Genomic DNA, 22,216 nt, shown 5'->3' on the forward strand with positions numbered 1-22,216 from the left:
TTTATTCTTACCGAATCTGTGCTGAATTTCACCTTTTCAAATTAATGAAGCTTCATTTTTAAGTGCTCTTGCAAGCAATTTGACAAGTTTTTCATACCAAATGAGCTGAATCCAAAGCAGGAGTGACCTCCTTACACCATTCTATTACTCCTTATGCAATGCAGGGAGAGCTGCGATGTGCCACTTGGAGTATGGATCGCTCAGTGCCCTGTTCTTGCTGAAGTGGGGGAATGAGTGGATTTTGGGGTTGATATCTTTCCTTCACTCTAGTCAGCTATATATGTGTTGAAATTGGAAACCTATTTCTGTAGGCAGATTCCCTGAGCTAGCAGATAATGACGTCTGGGGTTTTATAGCAGTGATAAGAAATAATGCTAAAAGGATACACAACCGAAGATTTTAAAATTATTTTTTTTATTTCCTTAAAGGCTATTGTTGATATTTGCACTGAACAATAGAGTACAACACCAACCCTGAAGACGTGAAAGGGAATATTAGAAGTTATCATCTCATCTGATCAGGAGGAAAATGTTTGTAGTACTTGCAGTACAAAGAGGATAGCTACTGATGCCTCTGCTGAGGGAAAGGGGGGACACAAGTCAGTGTCCTAGACAAGTCAAATTGTTTTGGTCTGAATTGGAAAAGATGGATAATTTTGTTCCTCGAAGCATTAGATAGATTTGTCTAAATAGCTTTAGGTCTTTTAACTGTCCTGCACTCTCCCTGATTCACTTACTCTGAATCTTTGAGAATTGAGTGGCTTTGAGAATGTAAAATATTTGGACAAATATACTGCCTAAGACTAGATTAATCTGAGGAATTTCAGCACAATGAAAGAATAACCGTTCTGAGCCTAACTACAGTAGGCTGAGGTTCTCTTTTTATTAGTTATAATAACCTGTTTATTGACAGGAGCTTAAAGTACGACTGTGCTGAAAATTGGACCCCTGTTTTTTAGCAATTCCTGTTTTCTTTAATTACAGACAACAGAAGATAGCAGAAAGCAGAAAAAAAGAGCAGCAGCACACCGATGAAAGAAAATGGAGAAAGAGGCCCAAAGGCTAATGAAAAAAGAACAAAAAAACTGGTGTAAAACTGTCCTAACAGAAACCAGGCATCAGTGGCAGTGCCAGTGCAAAACAGAATTTCAGCTCTACAACATTCATATTGGTATGGATGTAAGTATTTCTAGGACTTCAACACACTGCTTGGTTTCAATGCATTCTCGATGGCATCTCGGAAGGCAGGATTCTCCCAGACTATCTTGAACTACTAGCAGGTGGTTCTTAAAGGAGAAAAAACCCACAGAAAATCATGCCTTGATGGAATGATGTTTCCTGCAATACTTCTCTTCCAGCACCCTTCTTAGCAGCAAAAGCAACTGAGCAAGGATGTTGACTGAAAGACACTCAATGAACAGTTCAAGCCTAGAGAAAAGAATGTAAATATTCAGTGGTGGGAAATCTGCTGCATTGTCTGTGCTTGCCTGAAACATGTAATTAAACAGTTTTAAAGAACCCTTTGCTTCCTGCCTGATAAAGAATGTCTGTTTTTGCCTTTTTATAAAAGCACGTATAAAGGCTTCACAGTTTTCCATGGGAGATCATATTGACCTGTGCAGAAGAAAATGACTCGTTACGGATGACCTGCAACTCTAAGTGTGCTCCTGATAGAGTACGCTATGGCAGAGCACAAGGTACGGCTGACCACTAAAGTGGATTTCTTGTCACTTTGTCACTTGCAGCCTCCTGTGCTACCATGCCCATGACAACACTGCAGCGGTTGCCAGCTTGGGCATCGCTACACAACAGTGGTGTGTCCTTTCTTGTGAAGGCTGATGTGTGAACGTAGGGGAGCGATTTAATCACGTACTTGTATTGGTAAATTTGTATTTCTAGCAGAAATTCTTCTACTTCCTACAGTTAGGAAAAAAAAAATTCGTCACACCTTATCCTCGTTGCGTAGGTAGTATAACTGAAAAAAATTGTGCCCTCCTGTTAATAAAGCTCATGTGAAAGTTCTCACTTCAGCACTTCTCAAATTCCATTTTTGTACACTTACTGTCTGTATGTCCAGTGGAATTCCTCTCGGAAAAGTGTGCAAGGTAAAGATGCAGTAGAAGACAACAGCGCTTTAATGAAGAAGAAAAGTTACTGTCTGCTGGAAGGAAAGGTGTGTGGGAGGAGGGGAGTCCATGTGGTTCCTACGTGCAGCTCAGAGCTTCAGTGAATACCTTCTCCATCGTCTGCTGTGTCGATGCTATTATCCCTGAATTCATGGGCTGTATGGATTTCTTATCTTGCAACAGATGAGGGAAGAGAGCAAATTCTGTGCCTGAGACTTGTTCCCTGGGCACGCAGGGAACAGTGATGTTGTAAAAGAATGGGAAGGGCTGGGGAGCTGCCTAGAAAAACAGAATTTTTAACTAAGTTGTAAGCAGATTCTGACACAAGTTCTGCTTAAAAGAGAAGTAATTGAGCAAGCAAGACAGGAAGAATTACCTTTAACGGCCTTAGTCATGGGGAAAAGTTTTTTAAAATATTTACTATGCTTGTCACGTTGCTTAAAATCTTGCACAAGTCAACTGCTTTGACAGCAATTTTCAGATATGAAAGAAGTAACTGAGAAATGTTAAAATTTAAACTGTTTTAGAAGGCAACAACATGCACTTTTGTGCATATTTTCTGCACAAGTGTTCTGGCTGGAGTAGAATGGATGCTCATAGTAGACACCTCTAAAGTATCTGATGGTGGATGGGAGACAAGGAGAAAGTCTGTGAATAAGCTTTAATAACCATGTGGCTGTCCTTTTAACCGCACTGATGAAGCGAGGAGGTACAAGTCATAATTCTTTCACTATTGCTGACACAGGGCAGGGAAACCTAATATCTCTTGCCTGTTTAAGGTAAAACCTGTTGGAAGCTGCAGCTCATCTTTTAAATATGATTAGTTTAGTGCTTACTGTTGCTATTTCTGAGACAATGTAAAATAGATGCAAAGAAATATTATTTATTAAAAGTAACAAAACATTGGCTAGTGAACAAAAAGTTAGAAACAAAGCCTCTGAATACATCATGAAATTGCATGTGCTTTTTGAGCCTTTGGCTGTTTTAAAAACCATTCGGTGCTGCCGCCTTCTTGCATGTCAGCCCTCCTGCATTACTTTCCCCTCTCCTGCTGCATCCTCGCACTGTTTTCCTGTTCTGCCCTCCAGCTCCCTGCCCGTACTTGAGCACAGTTGCTCTAGGAATTGCTACCATCTCCTCTACCGTGTGCTGACATCGTGCCAGTAAGGGTACGGTGCTCTTGTATCGTGTACGTGGTGCTTGAGGACATGGTTTAGTGGTGGACTTGGCAGTGATAGGTTAACGGTTGGACTCGATGATCTTAAGGGTCTTTTCCAACCTTAACGATTCTATGATTCTATGATTCTATGCTAAAAACCCATGCATTGCTATCTGTTTTGTCTTTTTCCTGTGCTAGAGTTGTTGGTGTATGCACTGCCCTGTGTTCATTTGTCTGAAGGGTTTTGGAGGAAGATGCTCACTTGTTCTGCTCCCGTAGGACATGAATAAACCAGTGCTTTCATTTTAGCATGTTTCTAGAGGTTGGGATTTAGGAGAGGTAGTTGATATGGGGAGAAAGGAAGGAGAAAGGAGTAAAAGTAATCCAAAGTTAAGAGCTGCCTTGTGAGAGGGTAGACATAAGTAAGGGTGCAGGTGAATCTCTGGTGGGGAGGTGGGCAGTGCCTGTGCCTCAGCATTTTCAGCAGCTTAGGGGCATGTTGGGTACCTCTTCAGCTGAATATTAAAGAAAGGCTTTTTCGTTCATGGGTTAGAAAGAAAAATGTGTAATGGGATTATCCACAGGCATTGCTTCAGCCCGGGAAGGAGCTGGCTTGGTTCCTACGCTATCCTCTAAGCCTGAATTCAAGCAGACACCTGCTACTTGACCCTTAGCCTATGCGCTGCTCGTCCTCCCCACCTGCACGCTTTGAGGCAAGACTTGCCAGTGCGGTATGGGTGTGGGTAGGAACATTTTCTCAACTCGGAAAAAAAAGGATAGGAGTTTCTATTGAACTGTTTGGAGGCTGATGGTCCTCCCCTAGCTCCTCCCTACAGCACCAGTGGGATCCAGGTGAGATGTGACTAAGAGTAAAGCCAAATATTAGATGGGGAAAAAATTAAGATGGTGTGTTTGTAGCAACAACTGGCATATCCTCTGTGGACTGGGGAACAAAGGCCAGTCCCCCAAAGTCTGGGACTGGAGCATTTCTCATGGTTCTTCAGGCCTCTTCTTACAAAGGGCACCTTGAGCTGTCCACGTCCTTGCAGGAGGGAGGCGGAAAGGTGGAGGCTTGGAAGCAAGCTGAATTTTGGGTAGAGATCAGAGCAAGGACTTTTATCAGGAATGCGCTAGAAGCTTGTCACCTCTCGCTGAGCATAGTTAAATGCCTTATGAGAGCTGAGCGGACAGAAAGATTTCCAAGGGCAGGAAGCAACTTTGACATTATTCTGGTGTGAGCACCTCACGTCTTAAGCAGCATGTTTAAAACCACTGCTGCTAAAGGGAGCCTGCCCAAAAGATGGTTTGAAATGAGTTCGGTCTATTGAAATTTTAAAAGTAAGTGTAGGTTTGTGCTGTTTTGTTGCCTGCTTGCTGCAAAAGAAACCCGTGTAGTTGCAGGTGGATGTCTCTCCTAGAACTGAAGATCACTTTTTCCTCTAAATTACGCTCCATTTCACCACCACTCACAAACACACATCACCATCACAAACAATAGTGGATGTAAAAGAGAAATCCAAAATGGTAATAAAGTTGGTAACATCGGGTAGAAAATAATGCTGTCTTGACCTTGAACAGACATACGTGGAAGTAGGGATAAGGCATCTTCTGTAATGTGTTCCAGTCCCAAGAGGAGATATCTCGGAATGATGGAATTCCATGGTTGGGTAAAATTGACATTAACCCCCCCCCCCCCCCCCAAGCTATTAATTTTGGCCCTTGTGTCCGTGTACTTCAAAGAAAAAGCTTTTGAAAGTGGCCTTGGGGCAACTAGGTACTGCAATAGCGTCATAAGGCAAGCCAGCTGGCCTACAGGAACCCCAGAAAGCAGGAGAGCATGGACGAGGAAGTTACTGGCAGAGAAAACAAGATGCGCTCACAGCCATCTTTGTGAACTCTTGCGGACTATGTTACATCAACTTGTCCCTTCCATTTCTCTTCCGTAAAATCACGCTTAACGAACCCTCCTGAGTCTTTGTTGCAAACACAAGTAATTCAGGATGCAGGCATTGTAGGGATGCGAAAGGTCTCTCAGTCGCCTCTGTGAGCATCGGTGCCTATCACACTCCTGAGGTCCCCAAATGCTCCCTGCCTGCTGGCCAATTCGTCCCTCTCCCTTGTGGCTTCCTGATAGCCCCCTTCTGCCCAAAAGCCGCAGAGCAAGGCATGGCAGTGTCTGCCTTCACCTGACCTCTTCTGCCCTGGCTCACACAAGGCCAGAGGTGTTGTGGCAAGGCCGGGTGGAGCCAGACAAACCCCACCATTGCATCTGTTGGTTGGTGTTGCCCTCCTCTGATCTATGCACAGCTCTCAAGGGTTGGACACGGGGAATTGGCGGTTTGATGCTCACGGTGGCATCTCAGTGGGCACGCCGAGACTGCAGGACTCTGGGCCGGATTAAACAAGGCCTTCTGGACGTCTGTTACGTGCCAGGAGACTGATCCTCTCTGGCAGTGCAGGAATGAGGAGTTAGGAGCTTCTGGAGGCAGAGCTTACGCCCTGACACAGTGCCTCCTCCAGCTCTGCCGGGGCCCGATAGCTCAGCTGGGACGGGCTATTTTTTACAGCTTTGCTACAAGAAAACACTCGCAATACACAATACATTTATACCTAGTATTTCAAAGGGCTTGAACGACTATCAGGTTCCATTAAGACTCTCAAAAAACATTAATATTCAAAGTGTACCCATGCCTACACTTATCATTGTAACAGGTTTCAAGACACCCAATCATATATATACAGCAGTGTTGTTAAAAACACCAGTTAAAAACATAGAATCATAGAATACCAGGTTAGAAGAGACCTCAAGGATCATCTGGTCCAACCTTTCTAGGCAAGAGCACAGTCTAGATGAGATGGCCCAGCACCCTGTCCAGCTGAGTCTTAAAAGTGACCAGTGTAGCAGAGTCAACCACTTCCCTGGGCAGATTATTCCAATGGTTGACTGTTCTCATTGTGAAAAATTTTCCTCTCAAGTCCAATCGGAATCTCCCTAAGCGCAACTTGTACCCATTACCCCTTGTCCTCACCACGTGACTCCTTGTAAAAAGGGAGTCTCCATCTTCCTTGTAACTATCCTTTAAATGATGGTACATGGTGATGAGATCACCGCTAAGGCTTCTTTTCTCAAGGCTCAACAAACCCAGCTCTCTCAGCCTGTACTCATATGTCAGGATTCCCAGACCTTTGATCCTCTCGGTGGCCCTTCTCTGGACCCCCCACCGGCCTGTCCACATCCTTTTTGTATAGCAGGGACCAGAACTGTACACAGTATTCCAGGTGTGGCCTGACAAGTGCTGAGTACAGTGGGATAATGACTTCTTTATCTCTGCTGGTGATGCCCTTTTTGATGCAACCCAGCATCCCATTGGCCTTCCTGGCTGCAGCAGCACACATCTTGTGGAACTACAGGGTTCAGCTTTTTAATTTTGAAACAAGGAACATGTTTTTGAACCGATTTATAGCACAAGTCAAAGAGTCAAAAGCAAAATGGTAGACCAGGCCGCAACCACAAAGCAATGCTCCCACACTGGAAACGGGATCTCTTCCTCCTCTGTCAGCACTGAAAGCCCACAGGAGAGTTGGTACAAACGGGGCTGCTACAGCCAGAAGATCTCCGAGGAGACTGCTGCTCTAGTATCTCCTCCTTAGTCCCGCCTGAGAGAAAGAACTGACATACCCACAGGCTGCAGCATCACGAGGTTCTGGAAAATCAAGGTCTTTCACAAAACGGTTTTCATTAACTCCGTGCTCCCCCTTCCTGCACAGAGACTCCAGAGGAGACAAAAGGATGGCAGAGCTTGGATCCCCCGGAGTTAAGTCCACTAGGATACCAGAATCACCGAAGCTTCCCAGAGAAAATTCACCCAGGGAATTCGGTGATGAAGGTGGGCTTAGAGGACAGGCACCTTGAGCGCGGAAGATGGTTTGAATGAGCTGCTCCACATCCAGGCTATGTGGCACCGCATCCGTCTGGACGGCCTGTTCCACCATCACGTTGCTGATTTTCTCCTCCTCCTCATTAAGCAGCAGCCCACTATCTGCCACCTCCTCCCGAGCCTGGTCCTCTGTGACGTGGCTGCCCGGCACCACGGCATGCAGCGCTGACGGCTTCCCCTCGGAGGCACACGTGTACTCCAGGCACTGCTCCTCTCTCTCAGAGCTGTTCCGAGCCATCTCCATCCTCTGCAGCAAAGACTCCAGCTTCTTGTTTTCAGTGCTTATGCCGATGAAGTATTGCTGAATTGTTTTGTCTTTCTCAGCCAAGCTCTTTTTCATGCTTTCAATAACCCGCTGGAGCTCTTTCATTTCCCTTCTTGCTTCCAAGAAGGCCAGCTCCATCTCCACACGATTACACTCTTCTTCAAGCCACTCTTCCTGCATCTGTCCCAGCTGAGCCTTCAGCTCCTCTATTTCTCTTTCCCTGGAGCAAAATAAAAAGGTTGTAACGCTTGTGCTGACTGGGCAGTTCAAGAGTCAAGGTGAGGCTCCACCGCACTGGCATGGCTGTGCGGCAGAGGTGCTCCAAGAAGGAAGCACATTCCTGCAGGCACCGTTTGCTGCCGCCCCTGAGAGAGCGGCCAGAGGTGTAAGCCGGCTGCCAAGACACGCCAGCTGCTTGCTAACTGGGGTCACCCACCTCACCACACAGCCAGCAGCCCTGTGGGCTGTGCTGGCATCCTGCACGTTTGGAGGTGCAAGTGGTGGCCTCCAGCTTAGGTCCAAGCAGCACAGCGCTTAACATCTCCCCTACCGCCTCACCCTGGAGCAAATGAGAAACAGCCGCCTGGAGGCATCCCCCGTGCCCTCCAGCAGCTCCTCACGGACAGCCAGAGCCAGCGCTGGCCTCGCACAGCAGGACGGCTCGGGGCTGCAGGCACTGCCTTGCTTTGCACCCACCCAGCCCAGCACGGAGCCAGAGGCTGCTGCCTTGACTTGCAAGCAAGGGGGGAGAGGGAGAGGGAGAGATCCAGCCCTCGCCGATGCAGAGGTCGGGCTGCCCCGAGCTGCACCAAGGGGTCCCTGGGACTCTGCCTTGGGGCTCCATTCAAACACCCCTGTGGGCCCACTTGCCTCGTGTGTGCTGGAGAGCCGGCTCTCCAAGGGCAGCATTAGGAAAAGAGACGACAGCTCTTGCTGTCTAATGCACAGGGTCACTTCTTTGCTTAGCCTCCATACAAAGGGCTAGCGGGAAACATGCAATATCCAAGTGCCGACAAAAACACAAGTGGGCACACTGGTCGGTGTGAGAGCGTTTCTTTCGTTAGGGGAGAAGGGGGACATTTGTAGTCATATTTCACCGAGTGAGGCACAACAGGAGACTAAGGTAATACATGCTTGCAGGTAGAAACTGGTTTATGTCTAAAAGGTCTCAGTGCTAAATCAGACAGGTAAAAAATTATCCTTGAAAAATATTCAATTGGGAAAGTTCAAAAAAGGGAAAAGAGACAGCCGTATTCATAACTAAACTGCACGGTACGTAGTCACTGCGCACACTATGAAACCTGAAATACCTGAAACCAACCTAATCAGACTGATCACAATTCAGATTTCTTAATGACAACTTGATGTGCTCAAGAAATGAGGAGAAACGTTCAGGATTCCCACTCCTCAGTGCTCCTCAATAAATCTTTCTAACTCTGATCTCCGAAGTGAAAGGTACCTTTCTTGACGCTTGCTCTCAGATTCCTTCAGCTTTGTTTTCAAACGCTGTACTGTAACTTCTTTCTGCTGCAAAGGAGTCAAACGCCGCCCTGGATTTTCTGGCTTGATGCTGGGATTGTCACCACAAGAAAGAGATCTCCCTGATCGCCTGTACAGAAAATAAACAAACCAAACCACCACATAACATCCCTCCTACGGTTCTTCAGCCCTGCCAAAATGAAAAACATCCCACAGACGGATACAAAGCTTGACTCATTTGGGGCTCCTCAGTGTCCGCACAAGGGACTGCCTCTGGCAAAGCAAAGTACCTGAGGCAACGGCTCATTTGCGGCTACACTGCAAAATGTACTATTTGTTGGCCTTGTTTTCCGTGCCATTCCATCAAATGAGACATGGCGCTTTGAAATACCCAGCCATCCCCTCACCCAAAACGGGTGCTGTGCCCAAGAGCAGGCGGCCAGGCCACGGGCAAGGGCACCCAGCTGCAGGCACGGCCAGGTGAGGCAGCGTACGGACCGAGCTCAGCTCCACACCTCAGTTACGAAGCTGAGCACCCTGAAACCAGGATTCATCCTATCTCGCTTTAGGTGTGTATCTAACAGGCTTGGCTGCTGAGTTGAGCGAGCGAGCGTGCACCTGTATGAGCCCGAGCTGCTGCTGCTGGCTGAAGAAGCCCCATAATTCTGACGGATGTTAGCAGGACTCGGCTGGGTTTTGCACACCGATGACAAAGGGTCCTTTCCGCGGGAAGCAGGTGGGCTGGCTCTGGACTTGTAGCAGAAGGATCCAATATTCCGACCATCGGGGCCACGGCTGGAGGGGAACCAACATGGTTAAAGCACGTTGCGCGATCCTCATCACGCAACCCCTTATGTGTGTCTTATTTTACACACCAAGTTGTCTAAACACTAAGACAGACAGATAACTGTGAGTGGCCGGGAAGCAAGAAAGTCCCAAAGTCATCAGTCACTGCACATTCTTGCACTGACTGCGGGGCTCTCACTCTGAATCACATCATCTAGGGAAACCTCGGCCATTTTCACGGTTCTGTCTGGACAGCACGGTTCCCAGTGACTCCATCAGGTCATCCCCGTTCCCTGAACCTCTGACTCCAGGAAATAAGGAGAGGACGGCAGCCTGGACCAGTGCCAAAAGAACCACGCTTCAGCCTTTCCCTTCCAGGCCTGCGGATAGATTCCCATCCGTGGAGGTTTGCTAAGACTGCTTTCTGCTGAGACAGAGAGAGCATCTTTCAGGAAAGGTTCATTTCCATAGGTGACTGTGATCATTTTTTTCATTTGCATCTAGTTTTAGTTCTATAAAAGTTGGGCAAGGGTGTTGAAGAGGAAAGCGCCACAGGCAATATTGTCTGCTTCTTCCTACAGAAAATAAGGTCATGACCTGGAAAAGTACATGCCGAGCTGACAGGTTATTACAAAGAGAAAACAGGGATAAGACCAAAAGGTGAAGGCTCACTGGTTAGAAGCCCTCCTGTTACCTAACGGACACCCACTTGTCTCCTCCTCCACTCCAGCCCATGCCTTTTCTGGCATACCGGACTGGATCCCCCATACTTGTTAGGAAGAAACAACAAAAAAATACCAGTCGGCTGACCTGGCGCATTGACAGGTTTTGCACTAGCAACGCTTGAGCTATGCAGGAAAAACTGCTGTGCTTACTTGTGAGAAAAAGAAGATCTTTTGCTTCCAGCAGCAGATGCATGGACTTGAGGCGCTGAAATACCACCCGTGCTGCTTGAAGAGCTGACATCGGCTTTGCTCCCTGGAAAGGAAAAGGGAAGAGTAAAAACATGATGGAAGTGATACCTCAAAGACTGTTTTCAAAATAACAATGAATCACAATGAATCCTGCCTTTTTCCATCCCGTGTGAATTTCAGCAGTTGCATGAATTTTCAAACATCCCTGAGGACAAGCACCAAAGTATATAAACCACAGAACTTCCCTATCTTCTGACTCCATAAACATGACCCCTTTACATATATATATATGTGTGTGTGTGTGTGTCTATCAGTCTTGATGCCAGGTTTTGCATATAGTCCCCCAGTGAAACAGAGCTGTAACTAAACCAGGGCTGACAGAGACAGCTTGTCCTCAGAATGGAAAGCACTTATATTTGCTGCGCTTCCTTGCCTTCAAAAGCATCCTGTTCTACGGCAAAGAGACCAAAACACGAACATAGAGGTTCACCACTCCCGTGCAGCAACTAGAGGAAAAAGTGGCACACTGTCTCTGTGGATGGCTTTATTTCGAGACCCCAGGGGAAGAGAGAGGGCCTGGCTGCATAGGAAGTTCCAGCAAAGCCATTGGAAGCAGCTGGAAAAGTTCAGAGAATTCAGTTGTAATGCCCACTATTGAAAGGACCTGTATTTTTAAGAGATGCCCTTTAAGTTATGTTAAAACCATTAACTCACAGCTACGTCTCCAGTTCCATTCTTATTTACTATGGGGTTGTTCCTGCAAGATTGTTTTGTACACCACAAGCCATATAGGAAAGAAAACCACACTGCTCACGTGCACTGACAAGCGCAAGAAAGCAAAGCTGCCAACAAGTGATGAAGTCTTGCTTTAACATCTCAGGCTTTTCTTCAGATAACACCCTTAAAAATGACCCATTTCAAGGGCAAAACAAAAGGCTCTTTCCAACAGAGACGCAAGGATGCTACTTTGCTACACCAACCTCATTAGAAACATTGAGACTGGAGGAAATACAGAGAGTTGTAGAACATGACACTCAACTTCCCTACGACGGTTTTCTAAAATGCATCTGTAAATCCACCAAGGGACAAGTATCGTTTCTAAGGAAGCACCGAGTGGCACCTCAGGAGATTTTTCGTAGCCCTGGCAGCGCTATTTGGTCTGCTTGAAGGGAAAGGGACAGGCTGGTCAGAAGCACTTTTAGGAGCTGGAAAATGTCCCCTTTGGCAGGGATGACTTAGCAGCACACAGAAAGGGAGCCAGCTGCATCACAGACTAGGAAAACACCCCAGCCCACCCATCACGGTGGTGGCAGAATTTAACAAAGGCCTTTCAGAGGCCCCTTCAACACATCTCCTAAAGCTGCTCCCAGTGCGCAAGGAGGAGAGAGGCTGGGGCACAGCAACGAACCGTGCAGGCACGCCTTCACAGCATGTATGCAAATGCATCGAGTCTCACGCTATACCTGATGCAGCTGAAAGCTTTTGCACAGTCACCCTTAATGTAAGACATATGGTTTTCATTATAACAGGCATAAAACATTTCAAATCAGTTTGGCCTGTTTTCAACAGGGAGGAGAAAACACTGCAACGACAAACATAGCTGGGAGGTAACTAATTAAACAACCCTGCAATAGTCCCAGGATGAAAGGCAAAATTGGTCAGAAGCTAATCAAGTATATTTACTGCAACACACACCTTGAAATAATTGCAAAAAACGAAGAGAGTTCAAGTGTCATCTACTGACAAGAACAGCAATACCCTAGCCAGTATATTGATTGGTTGCCTAAACTATATTTTTGATAGTAACAAAGCCAAGGCAGGTCTGAGGGCAACGCATTTCAAGTTATGACTGCTTTTTTCCCCCAATTGCACTCTTATCATTAAGAAACACTAATGACAGATGTGAAGCCTGGGCTTTTGCAGCCTGTTCATCCTTAGAGGGTTTGCGGTCACACTGTATTCTGCCAACTCTAGCAACGCTCACAGCCTGTCGAGTGCCCAAATTTCGAAAGCCAACAGCTTGCTATTCCCGACAGAATTTCAGAAGGGAGGAACAGGAGACCTGTAATGAAGCACCTCAGCGTGGAAGCAAGATAAGGCTTGGAATACCAATAAAATAAGAAACAAACCCTGCAGAATTTCCATTTCCTTTAAATACATTCTTCGTAACGGTATATCTAAGACAGGCCGTTATAAAGTAGGGTTACTCTTCTGTTATGTCACATGAAAGGCAACATATTGCCAGCTCCCTGGGGAAGCGATGCCCACCCTGCAGTGGCTGGAGGCTGGGTTTAGGAAAGGATGCCAGGTCCCCAGCTCCAAGGGGGGAATTTTGGAAGTAGCACTCTCCCTAGCTGCCACCTCCCTCGGGAAGCCCCGGTCTCAATCAGCAAAGCTTCTCAGCTCCGTGAAACTCCTGTTTCTGAGCATCCCGAGAAGCAGGTCGGCTTTAAAAGCGCTGAACAGCTCGGTGCCTGGCTCCTCTCTCAAGACCGGGATGGGTCTTTCACGCTACACCAAAGACATCAGGGGCCACACAAAAGCAGCCCAAGGAAAGCTCTCTTCTGCTGTCTGCTTGCCTGGGGAAAGGATCCACCTGGCACTTGCAGGGCCAGGTTTAGCTTTCAACTGGGAGGAGGCTGCACAGCATCTCCCCATCACACCACTGGGACACGCACCGCATCCAGCAGTAAGAACCGGGTGAGGAGACGGGGTTCCCGTCCTCTCAGCTGATCCACACCCTCTCCAGCTCCTCTGTAAATCCACCCAGTTTAGGATGCTGCCTCTCTTCATCACCCCCTGCTACAGGGCGGAATCCAAACAGGCCTGAATTTCCCACAGCTCCCGCCTCCATCAGGAGACCCTGCCCAGCCCCTGCACCCAACACGCTCGGCAACACCAGGCTCGACAGTCTACACTTTTGGGCAAAGTCGGGCAACCTCCATCTAGTGGCTCTGCCAGATGCTGGCTGTTATTTTCTTTTCTTCATGGTGGGTTATTACTTATTGGAACAGGGACTGGACGTGCATTTCTCCCTTCTCCTATGCTCTTCCTGAGCTCAGCATCGGAATGCCAAATGAGAACCAAAACAGAGTGAAGGCACCTAAAACACAGCTTCCCCAGGATTTAGGTATCTAGGTACAGAAAAGCCAGCAAAAGACCACTGTTTCAACAGGCCAAATGTCCAAAAGGCCACCGCGATCTGCAAAGACCCGCTCAGTAGTTTATGGTCGAGCTTCCACTTTGGAGCCCAGTAACCACCAACTTACCCGATGCCCTCATACCACAGTGAAATCAAACAAGTGAGATTTGCATGACTAAGATCAAGACATGCCCTCAGCTTTCTATGCCTACATATAAAACCAGATATAGAAAGAGAAGGAACATACAGACGTATGCACTCAATACTGCTCCAAAAGTATTAACAGTAATCACTCTGAGGGAAACAAAAACTTTGCGGTGGGTAATTTGGTCACCAAAAACCAAAGTTCAGAGACCACTGAATTTATTTAATTTAAAAGCAGAGCACCAAAAAAACCCAAACTCCTAAGGGAAGATTCAGAGTGGCCTCATTCATATGCTCCGTATTTTTTCTGTGGAGGTGCAGTGGGCTGAAAACCACAGAAAACAGCTAGGAAGAGCAGAAAATTTGCTGCAGCAAATACACAAATTGCAAAGCATGTTCTAGCCTGACCTCACACCATTTTGAAACAAATACTTAAGAGTGTGCAGTGTGTACAGCATCAGTTTCTCTTTTTTTGACTCATATTCCATACCGGACTAGCAGAGGAGAGGAAAAAACCTGCTTGAGTCTACAGAAAGAAATTTTTTTGACTAAAGATCACATCGCATGCCATCTTCCACACCTGCCTCAACGCTGACCTCTAAACCCCAGTGCCCTTCCTACGCCAGGAACTCAGCCATCTTTGCAGGAGCACGTCCCCACAACCCCCAGCAGACCTGCAGCTCGAGCAAAAGGCATTTGCAGCTAAAAGATGAATTGGCTGGCACAGGTCTCGGCCTCTCCAACAGCCTAGAGGCTCAGGCGCTCCCTGCAAAAGTCCCATATCCGCATCCCCTACTCACGCAGATTGGCAGTTAGAGCCGCGGCTCTCCCACGGACCAAGTGCAAGGCTAAGCTCGACGTTGCAGGCGTCCCGAGGCGACAATCTCCCTTGAACGGTGGCCGTCCCACTTTCTGTAAACCTGGAGCGGTGACGATACAATTCATGGGCCACAGACAGAGAGAGAAAGAAAGGAGTTATGGTGTGCCTGCTGGGAACTGGGCTTCAAACCCCCAGGAAGACAGGTACTAAATTACACCAAGCAGAACAGCTTCCCGGGGAGCAGACTCCCTGCATCCCCTCAGCCTGCTCAGCAGCCTGCTATTAGGCCACTCTTCTCCTTCGGGCTCAAGTCCATCCTCCAAAAGAGGCAGGCAAACAGAGCTAAGTACAAGTTTCTTTTCCCTTTACTGAACTAACCAACAGGGATCTCCTTTTATTTGTTTTTTTCTCTTTGTGAGGAAGGAGACAAGTGCCTAAGTGCAGAAGATTTGTGCCCGAGACCCTGAATTGCAGGTGGCCCGTGCCGCCAGCCTAGAGCTGAGCAGGTCCTTCTTTGGGACAGAGGGGATTCAGGCTTTCGCCTTTTACTTGCCCATTCCTCCTTTGTAACTTGATGACTTCTGTTTTGGATCCTCCATTTGCGCCGTGACGTCTGGGCACTTGCTGCAACCCGAGAGTCTGCTGAACAAACAGCGATACGTGGTTTAGTGGTGGACTTGGCAGGGCTAGGTTTAAGGTTGGACTTGATGATCTTAAAGGTCTTTGCCAGCCAAAACAATTCTATGATTATAGAATTGCTGTTATAGAATAGAATTATAGAATTCTGTGGCCTTTAGAGGCCACAGCCCAACTCCTAATTGCCTAAGCCTCTACTGAGTAACATCAGCAAGAATTCTTTAGAAGGGAGTGGACCATAACATTTGTGACACAGAATTAAAAGGTCACTTTCCCAGGCCACTTTCATTCAACAGGAACCTGTAGATTTGGGTTCCAAAAACACAAAACACTGTCAAGCCAAAACAGTCTTTGTGGCTGCTACACTTTGCTTATTCGCCTTTGAAAGACATACTTGGCTATGGGAACATGTTTTCCACATCAATCCAGCTGAATTTGTTGAAATTCAAACTTTAAATCTAAAACATATGAAATCCAAACAAAAAATAATAGCGCTATGCTAATCATTTTTACCTTACTTTTTAAGCGTCTTTTGCTCCAAATCTGTCTATTCTGATTAGACTACAGTTTATCTCTCAGAAGTTAGAGAGCACTTCTTTCACTTCAGTGCAATTCACTTAGCTTATGTCCTGAAAATACTGCACTCCTGCTGGCTAACAGAAGTCATGGTGCGACATGAGCGACAGAATCTCCCTGTGCAATGCCAGGCGCCTTGGGCAGCGGTCCTCAGAAACAGGACAAACAGAGAGTGCCTAAGCTTGTCAGGGATGGACAGAAGAGGAAAAGGCATCTCATTAGACCTACTTGAAGATCCAAGCACAAGCCTCCAACACAAACGTTCTTCTGCAACTCAATGTTTAGGACGGACTTTCCTTTCTGTTAAAAACAAAACAAACCAAAATAAACCAGGGAGAAATAAGAGAGGCAGAGACTGTACTTGGCCTCGGCAAGGGCTAACAGCAGAGCTGTCAGAGACCTGATGAGGAACACAGGAGACTGGGGTGGGATTCATCTGACCAAACGTGGATGTCTCTAGTGTAGACACCCGTGTCCGAGCCAACCTTGGGCCCATTTGTAGGCAAAGGAGAGTTAGTCAGTATAACCAGTGAATTCAAGGCACTGTTTATCTTATCCTAAAAGAAACGCTTACATATTTGGTCAGAAAGACCGCGCACTACAGTCATGGATTTTATTCAGTCTGTCTCCTTTCAAACAACATAGGACCTTAGTCCACTTGTGCAGGCGGAGACGATTCCAACTACCTTACAGATACACCACTGAGGTCAGGGAAATGACAGTCCATCCCTGCTCTAGCCCATTTGGCTCAAGACGGTCAACCTCCATCTCCCTCACCTCCAAAACAGCTCCCGTAGCCCCCCGAAGAAGGGAAAGGGCAGATTCACCCGTTAAAGCTCTTCCACTTCCTACGAGCGATGGCACCAGGCTCTGGAGCAGAGACACAGAGCCAGTCCCCAGCCGCAGCCCACAGCTCCGCAAGGTCCTCTCAGGAGACCTACAGATTCAAATCTCACCTCTCCTGAATCACAGCTACCAAGGGACTGATGCCAGACAGAGGAGCTCCAAGGGCATCTGCTGGCTGCGCCGCGTCCGTTGGCCCAACTGGCAGGGACCGTTCCACAACCGCCACCGGGACCCAGGCGTTCTGAAGCACGCGGGGGGGCTGGGCTATGCACATGGCGGACCCCCCAACAGCCGCTTCCACCCCACCGCCATCCACCAGACCTCCCAGCGCTGGTGGCCTTCCAGACCTCCCAGTGCCCACTGCCACAGCACACCAAACCTTCGCAGGGTGATGCCCCTCCAGCCTCAGCTCCGGGGCGCAAGCTGTGAGGACAGCACGGCCTTGAACCCGCACACGGCATCCTCGCTCCTGCAGGGCGAGACGGGCACGTTCAGCTCCCTCTCAAAGAGCAAAAAAGAACACTACAAGCCATCATAGCTTTAACTCACTTAAACCAGGCACAGAAGATATTTCCATGATCCTAGCTTTTAAGAACAAAAATACACGCTTTAGACAATTCTGATTAATGGGAAGAAATCACACTAGATAACATGAACATTACTTATAAGAGGGTTTACTACGTAAGCAAGCTGGGAGGGGACTTTGTCAGCTGAGAATCCATCAGCAAGCACTTGAATCTTTGAGGGAACCAAGTTTTGTAACTTTGAATAGATATTTTTCATCATAAACCCATTCATTCTAAGCAGGAGAATACGATTCACTCTATACAAGCATTCAGCTACGCACATACACCTTTTTAAAAAAAAAAAAAAAAAAAAGTGCCACTAAGGGGCATTTGAGATGGAAGGCAGATGTGGGTAGTCCTTCCAGAAATACAGGCAGCTCAAAGACATTGTCCTCCTGTCCCACAGAGAGCATCTCTAAAGAAGACTGAGCTCCCCAACAGGCCTTGCATGACTGCAATCCCTCCCCACAAAGCCCAAAGAGAAACAGGATCCTTCTGAAAAATCCCAGTCCTCAGCACTTGAATGGTTTCAGAGCAAAAATCTGGATGAGAACAAGAGACCCCCATCTGAGGCTCGACAAAGCCATGCTTCACGCACAGCCTGGGAAAACCAGAGCCACTAGATGAACTCAGAGCTTTTACAGAAGGCCTCAGATCTCCCGGCGTCAGTGCCGAGAGCAGCTTCCATAGGCCAAGCACAGGGATGGAGAAACAGCCTGACAAGAGCAAGGAGTCCTTTCCAAGAGCTCCAGGCAGCTTGCACCACACAGGGGGTCTTAAGCAAGCTGCTCGTCAGGGACAGGGTCTAGGAGGAGGCTCTCCCACAAACGGCATTCTCACGGCGAGTGCCTTGAGAACACCACCTTGCTGCTCGCTCTCTTCCTCTACAGAGGCTAAACGAGCTGCTCAGTCATAGAATCATAGAATCGTTTAGGTTGGAAAAGACCTTGAAGATCATCAGGTCCAACCGTTAACCCAGCACTGCCAAGTCCACCATTATACCATGTCCCTAAGCACCACATCTACCCGTCTTTTAAATACCTCCGGGGATGGGGACTCAACCACTTCCCTGGGCAGCCTGGTCCAGTGCCTGACTATGGTTTTGGTGAAGAATTTTTTCCTAATATCCTATCTAAACCTCCCCTGGCGCAGCTTGAGGCCGTTTCCTCTCATCCTATCGCTTGTTACTTGGGAGAAGAGACCAACCGCCGCCTCACTACAACCTCCTGTCAGGCAGCTGTAGAGAGCGATGGCTCAGGTGATCTCCATTTTCAACAGAGGCAGAGTCCAGCAGTTTGTAAGCATGCCAGATCCTTTGAGGACAGCACGGGCTTGAACACGGACACAGTGTCCTCACTCCTGGAGGGCAAGATGTGCATGTTCATCTCCCTGCCATGCACACCCCCATCCTCCAGTACCCATGGAGGCCGAGTCTTTAACAACTCCCTGTGCTGGCAGGTCAAGTAAGCAAATCTACACAGCTGCATAGCAACAGTCGTGAAATTAAAGCAGATCCCAGTGGTAAAATATGCAGGAGGGCTCAGTGCATACAGAATTATTATCCAGAAACACTTTTGTGTAAAAAAAATCAGCAGTAGCATCTTTGTGTAAGCCCAAAATGAAAGGCAAAGAGGAGGAAAAGCAAAAGTAAATGAGACAAAGGAATAGGGTCAAAAACTGCCACGACTGTATTTGTTAGACTCTGTGTTAGAAAAGATCGCAGAAATTGTTTTGCCCCAAATAAAATTATGAAGTCCACATATAAGAAAGGCAGAAGAGAGAGATTAAAATTTCGCGGGAAATAAATGTTGCATACCATTGGATTTGAATGTCAGGGTTGGCTCCTATCATGTGTGGAACAGAAGTGAAGCATTCACACCATGTGCTTACATGTGGGAAAGATGACATGTGCTCAAGTGCTTCCTCCCTTTTTATTGCCAAGGTGTTGTTTTAAAAAGCAGATGTAAAGCCTTCCAGAAGTGCAAGTAATTGTCCAGTGTGTATCTGCTCTTTGCCAAATATTGAGCTGCTTAAGAATCTAATGCTCAAGTTAATGCCATCCTCATCAGGTTTAAGTTACTCAGGGAACCTGGGCTTTTGCTGTTCCTCTTCACTTGCAATTTGCTCTGCACCCCTGAGACAATTTCTGATTTCCACTTATCAATAAACATGGCCACATCAAGAGATTGCTTATTATTAATTGAAATACTTTAAGGAGGCACAAAAGAAACAAATATATGGACAACTTATGGTCATAGGCAAGATGCTCCATCCCTTGTTATCAACTTACTTCACTCAATCCATCCTCAGAACATTTTTTTGTTCTACAACCAATTATTTAATCTACAGGTGTAGCTCCTTTCCTAATTTCAGTATTCTTACGCACCTGACATGACCCACATATTTAACTATCTGAATATTCCCAGGAATGGAAGCATGAATCTTCCCATCCTCACTGCACAAGTAACGTTATGACTGATTGCAGGATGGGAGCATGGGGTACTCTGATTACGTCCTGCATTTGTAACGGGGTTAAATGGTCTTTGGCATACCCTTCTTCTTAATTATCTGTCCCCCAGAAAAGGTGCAGTCTCGGAATGTGGGTGATAAAGTACTGCTAAATAAGTCGCAGCAGAAAGAGAGACACATTACACTGAGCTCACCAGTCTTCTCATCACTCTCACCTCTGCATGGTCCTGCTTTTAAAATGAAGTACACCAATTTATTTTAGGGATCAGTCAAGTCAGATTGCTACCTCCAAATTCAAGTTTTCTGTTAAACAACAGAAACAGGGGGTTTTTTAAACAACCAAAAAATGTGGCTTTGCCTTAGAATACATAGCACTATTTTAAAAAGGGTTTCAACATAAGAGGTAGAAGTACCAACTAGCAGATAGAAAGAACAATGAATCTCTATGCATGCCATAGGATCTATTCAAGTTAGCACATTCTCTAACTTGGTTTTTGCATTCTGTACTGTTGTTCCTGAACATCGGGGACAACAGTTCTATTATTTTTCCCACTGCTTGCAGAAATTTGGTACAGAGAATGAACAAAAGACATACAAATACAAGTTACAATGTTGTTGGATAAATGCATCAGTAAAACACGGCTTTCCAATATTTTATCAGCCTTCCCAAGATAAAACAAAGTCCTATCATTGCATCCTTCTGCAGTCACAAAGGTGAAGTACATTTCCAGAATTACCTCTAAGACAATCCTCTTGGAGAACTTATATACCAACTCATCTGTTTTTCAAGTAAAGCACGTACACACATATATATACCAGAGTCAGACGCTATTAGTCCCACACTGTCATACTGGAGAGGAGGAGTGAGTGACAAAAGATCTGTAAAAGATGTCCATAATGTAAACTAAATCAGAGCTTTTATGTTTTGTTTTTAAAACAACCAAAGCAACTCTGCCTTTAGAATACAGGCAGATATGGAAGTAGAATAGCAATATGGATAGACTTATCTGTTATTTTTACACTAATGAATTAACTAGCCACCACTCCTTGCTTGCACAGGGTGTCCCCTAGAATAAGTTTCTGGACATTAAGTGTCCTGGGAATCTAATCCTCACACACCAGACAATAAAAAAAATCAGCAGGAAGAGCATTACGTGTTAACAGCTAGACATTTTTAACAGCTAGACATAATTTGCAGCTAAAAGACCTGCATTTCCTCTCTGATCTGTTCGGCTTGTTTAGCTCTAATTGTAATATTCCCAAATGCCCAGCATCATTTCCCTTGTCTCCTTTTTTGTTAACTATCACCAGCTCCAACGCTGATTAAAAAAAACCACCAGCACCTGCTCAGTACTCACAACCAATTTAAGGCCAGTACAGTCTGCTCCACCCACCTCTCCTAAAAATCCTAATAGTCCTAAAACCTTCAAAGACTAATGTGTTCAGACTGGACATCCTACCCCAAGGCTCATTCACTCATCACTTGACAAATTCACCAGCAAGAAGTAGAAAAGATTGTATGGCTACACATGCTGAGTACAACATCACTATGACTCGAAGTTAAACGGCATTTTTAATTGAATAGTGATTGTTAAATGCTACTTTTTTATATTTTTATTTCTAGGAACACATTATAAGTGAAATGGAAGTACACAGACAGATAGCAAGATAGGGCAGGAAAAGCACAAATTTTGCCTTGTAACTACTTAACTACAGATCTGGGTGACACTCTATTTAACGGAAAAAAGTCCAGACAACAGAGAATCACAGTCCCTGGGGTCGGAACAGACCTTCTGAGACCATCTGTCCAACCCCCTGCTCAAGCAAGTTGATCTGGAGCAGGCTGCCCCGGACTGTCTCCAGTTGAGTTTTGAGTGCCTCCGTGGGTGGAGACTCCACAACTTCTCTGGGCAACCTGCGCCAGTCTCTGACCACTGTCACAGTAAAAAAAGTGTTTTCTTGTGTTCATACAGGATTTCATATTCTTTAATTTCTGCTCATTGCCTATTGTCCAACAAATGTAAGTGCCCTATGTGGTGAAAGCCTCTGAGATTTTCCCATTAATTTGAAAAGACTGAAGTTTTAATGCCTGACTTCTCAGTGATTGCCCCTCTTGAAATACAATCCATTGCAGTTCAACTGCTGTATAATCCAAAATGTTATGATTTTACCCAGATTCAGTAGCAGATGGCCAGATATTTTATCAGAATGAAAAAGAAGAACTTTTTTTTATAATCCGCTGCTACCTGGAATGGTTAGCACTGAACCAAGCTGTGAATGACGGACAGCCAGCCTTTACAAGGTTCGGGAGCTGACCCTAACTGCAGCTCACCTAGGTCTCCTTTCATGCA

The 22,216-nt window shown here is 46.3% G+C and overlaps 1 protein-coding gene across 1 annotated transcript; it reads right to left on the reverse strand.

The window, feature by feature from the left end:
• Positions 1–6,698: 6,698 nt before the first annotated feature.
• Positions 6,699–17,104, reverse strand: LOC309588279 (syntabulin-like; the record flags this gene model as incomplete). Its single annotated transcript, XM_082307331.1, is given in 7 exon segments — positions 6,699–6,917; positions 6,921–7,707; positions 8,947–9,096; positions 9,585–9,761; positions 10,628–10,730; positions 14,790–14,872; positions 16,941–17,104. Coding segments are annotated over 7 exon segments (1,683 nt in total).
• Positions 17,105–22,216: the final 5,112 nt, after the last annotated feature.

The sequence above is a fragment of the Platalea leucorodia genome, assembly GCF_965183815.1.
Source record: "Platalea leucorodia genome assembly, chromosome: 3".
Taxonomy (NCBI): Eukaryota; Metazoa; Chordata; class Aves; order Pelecaniformes; family Threskiornithidae; genus Platalea; species Platalea leucorodia.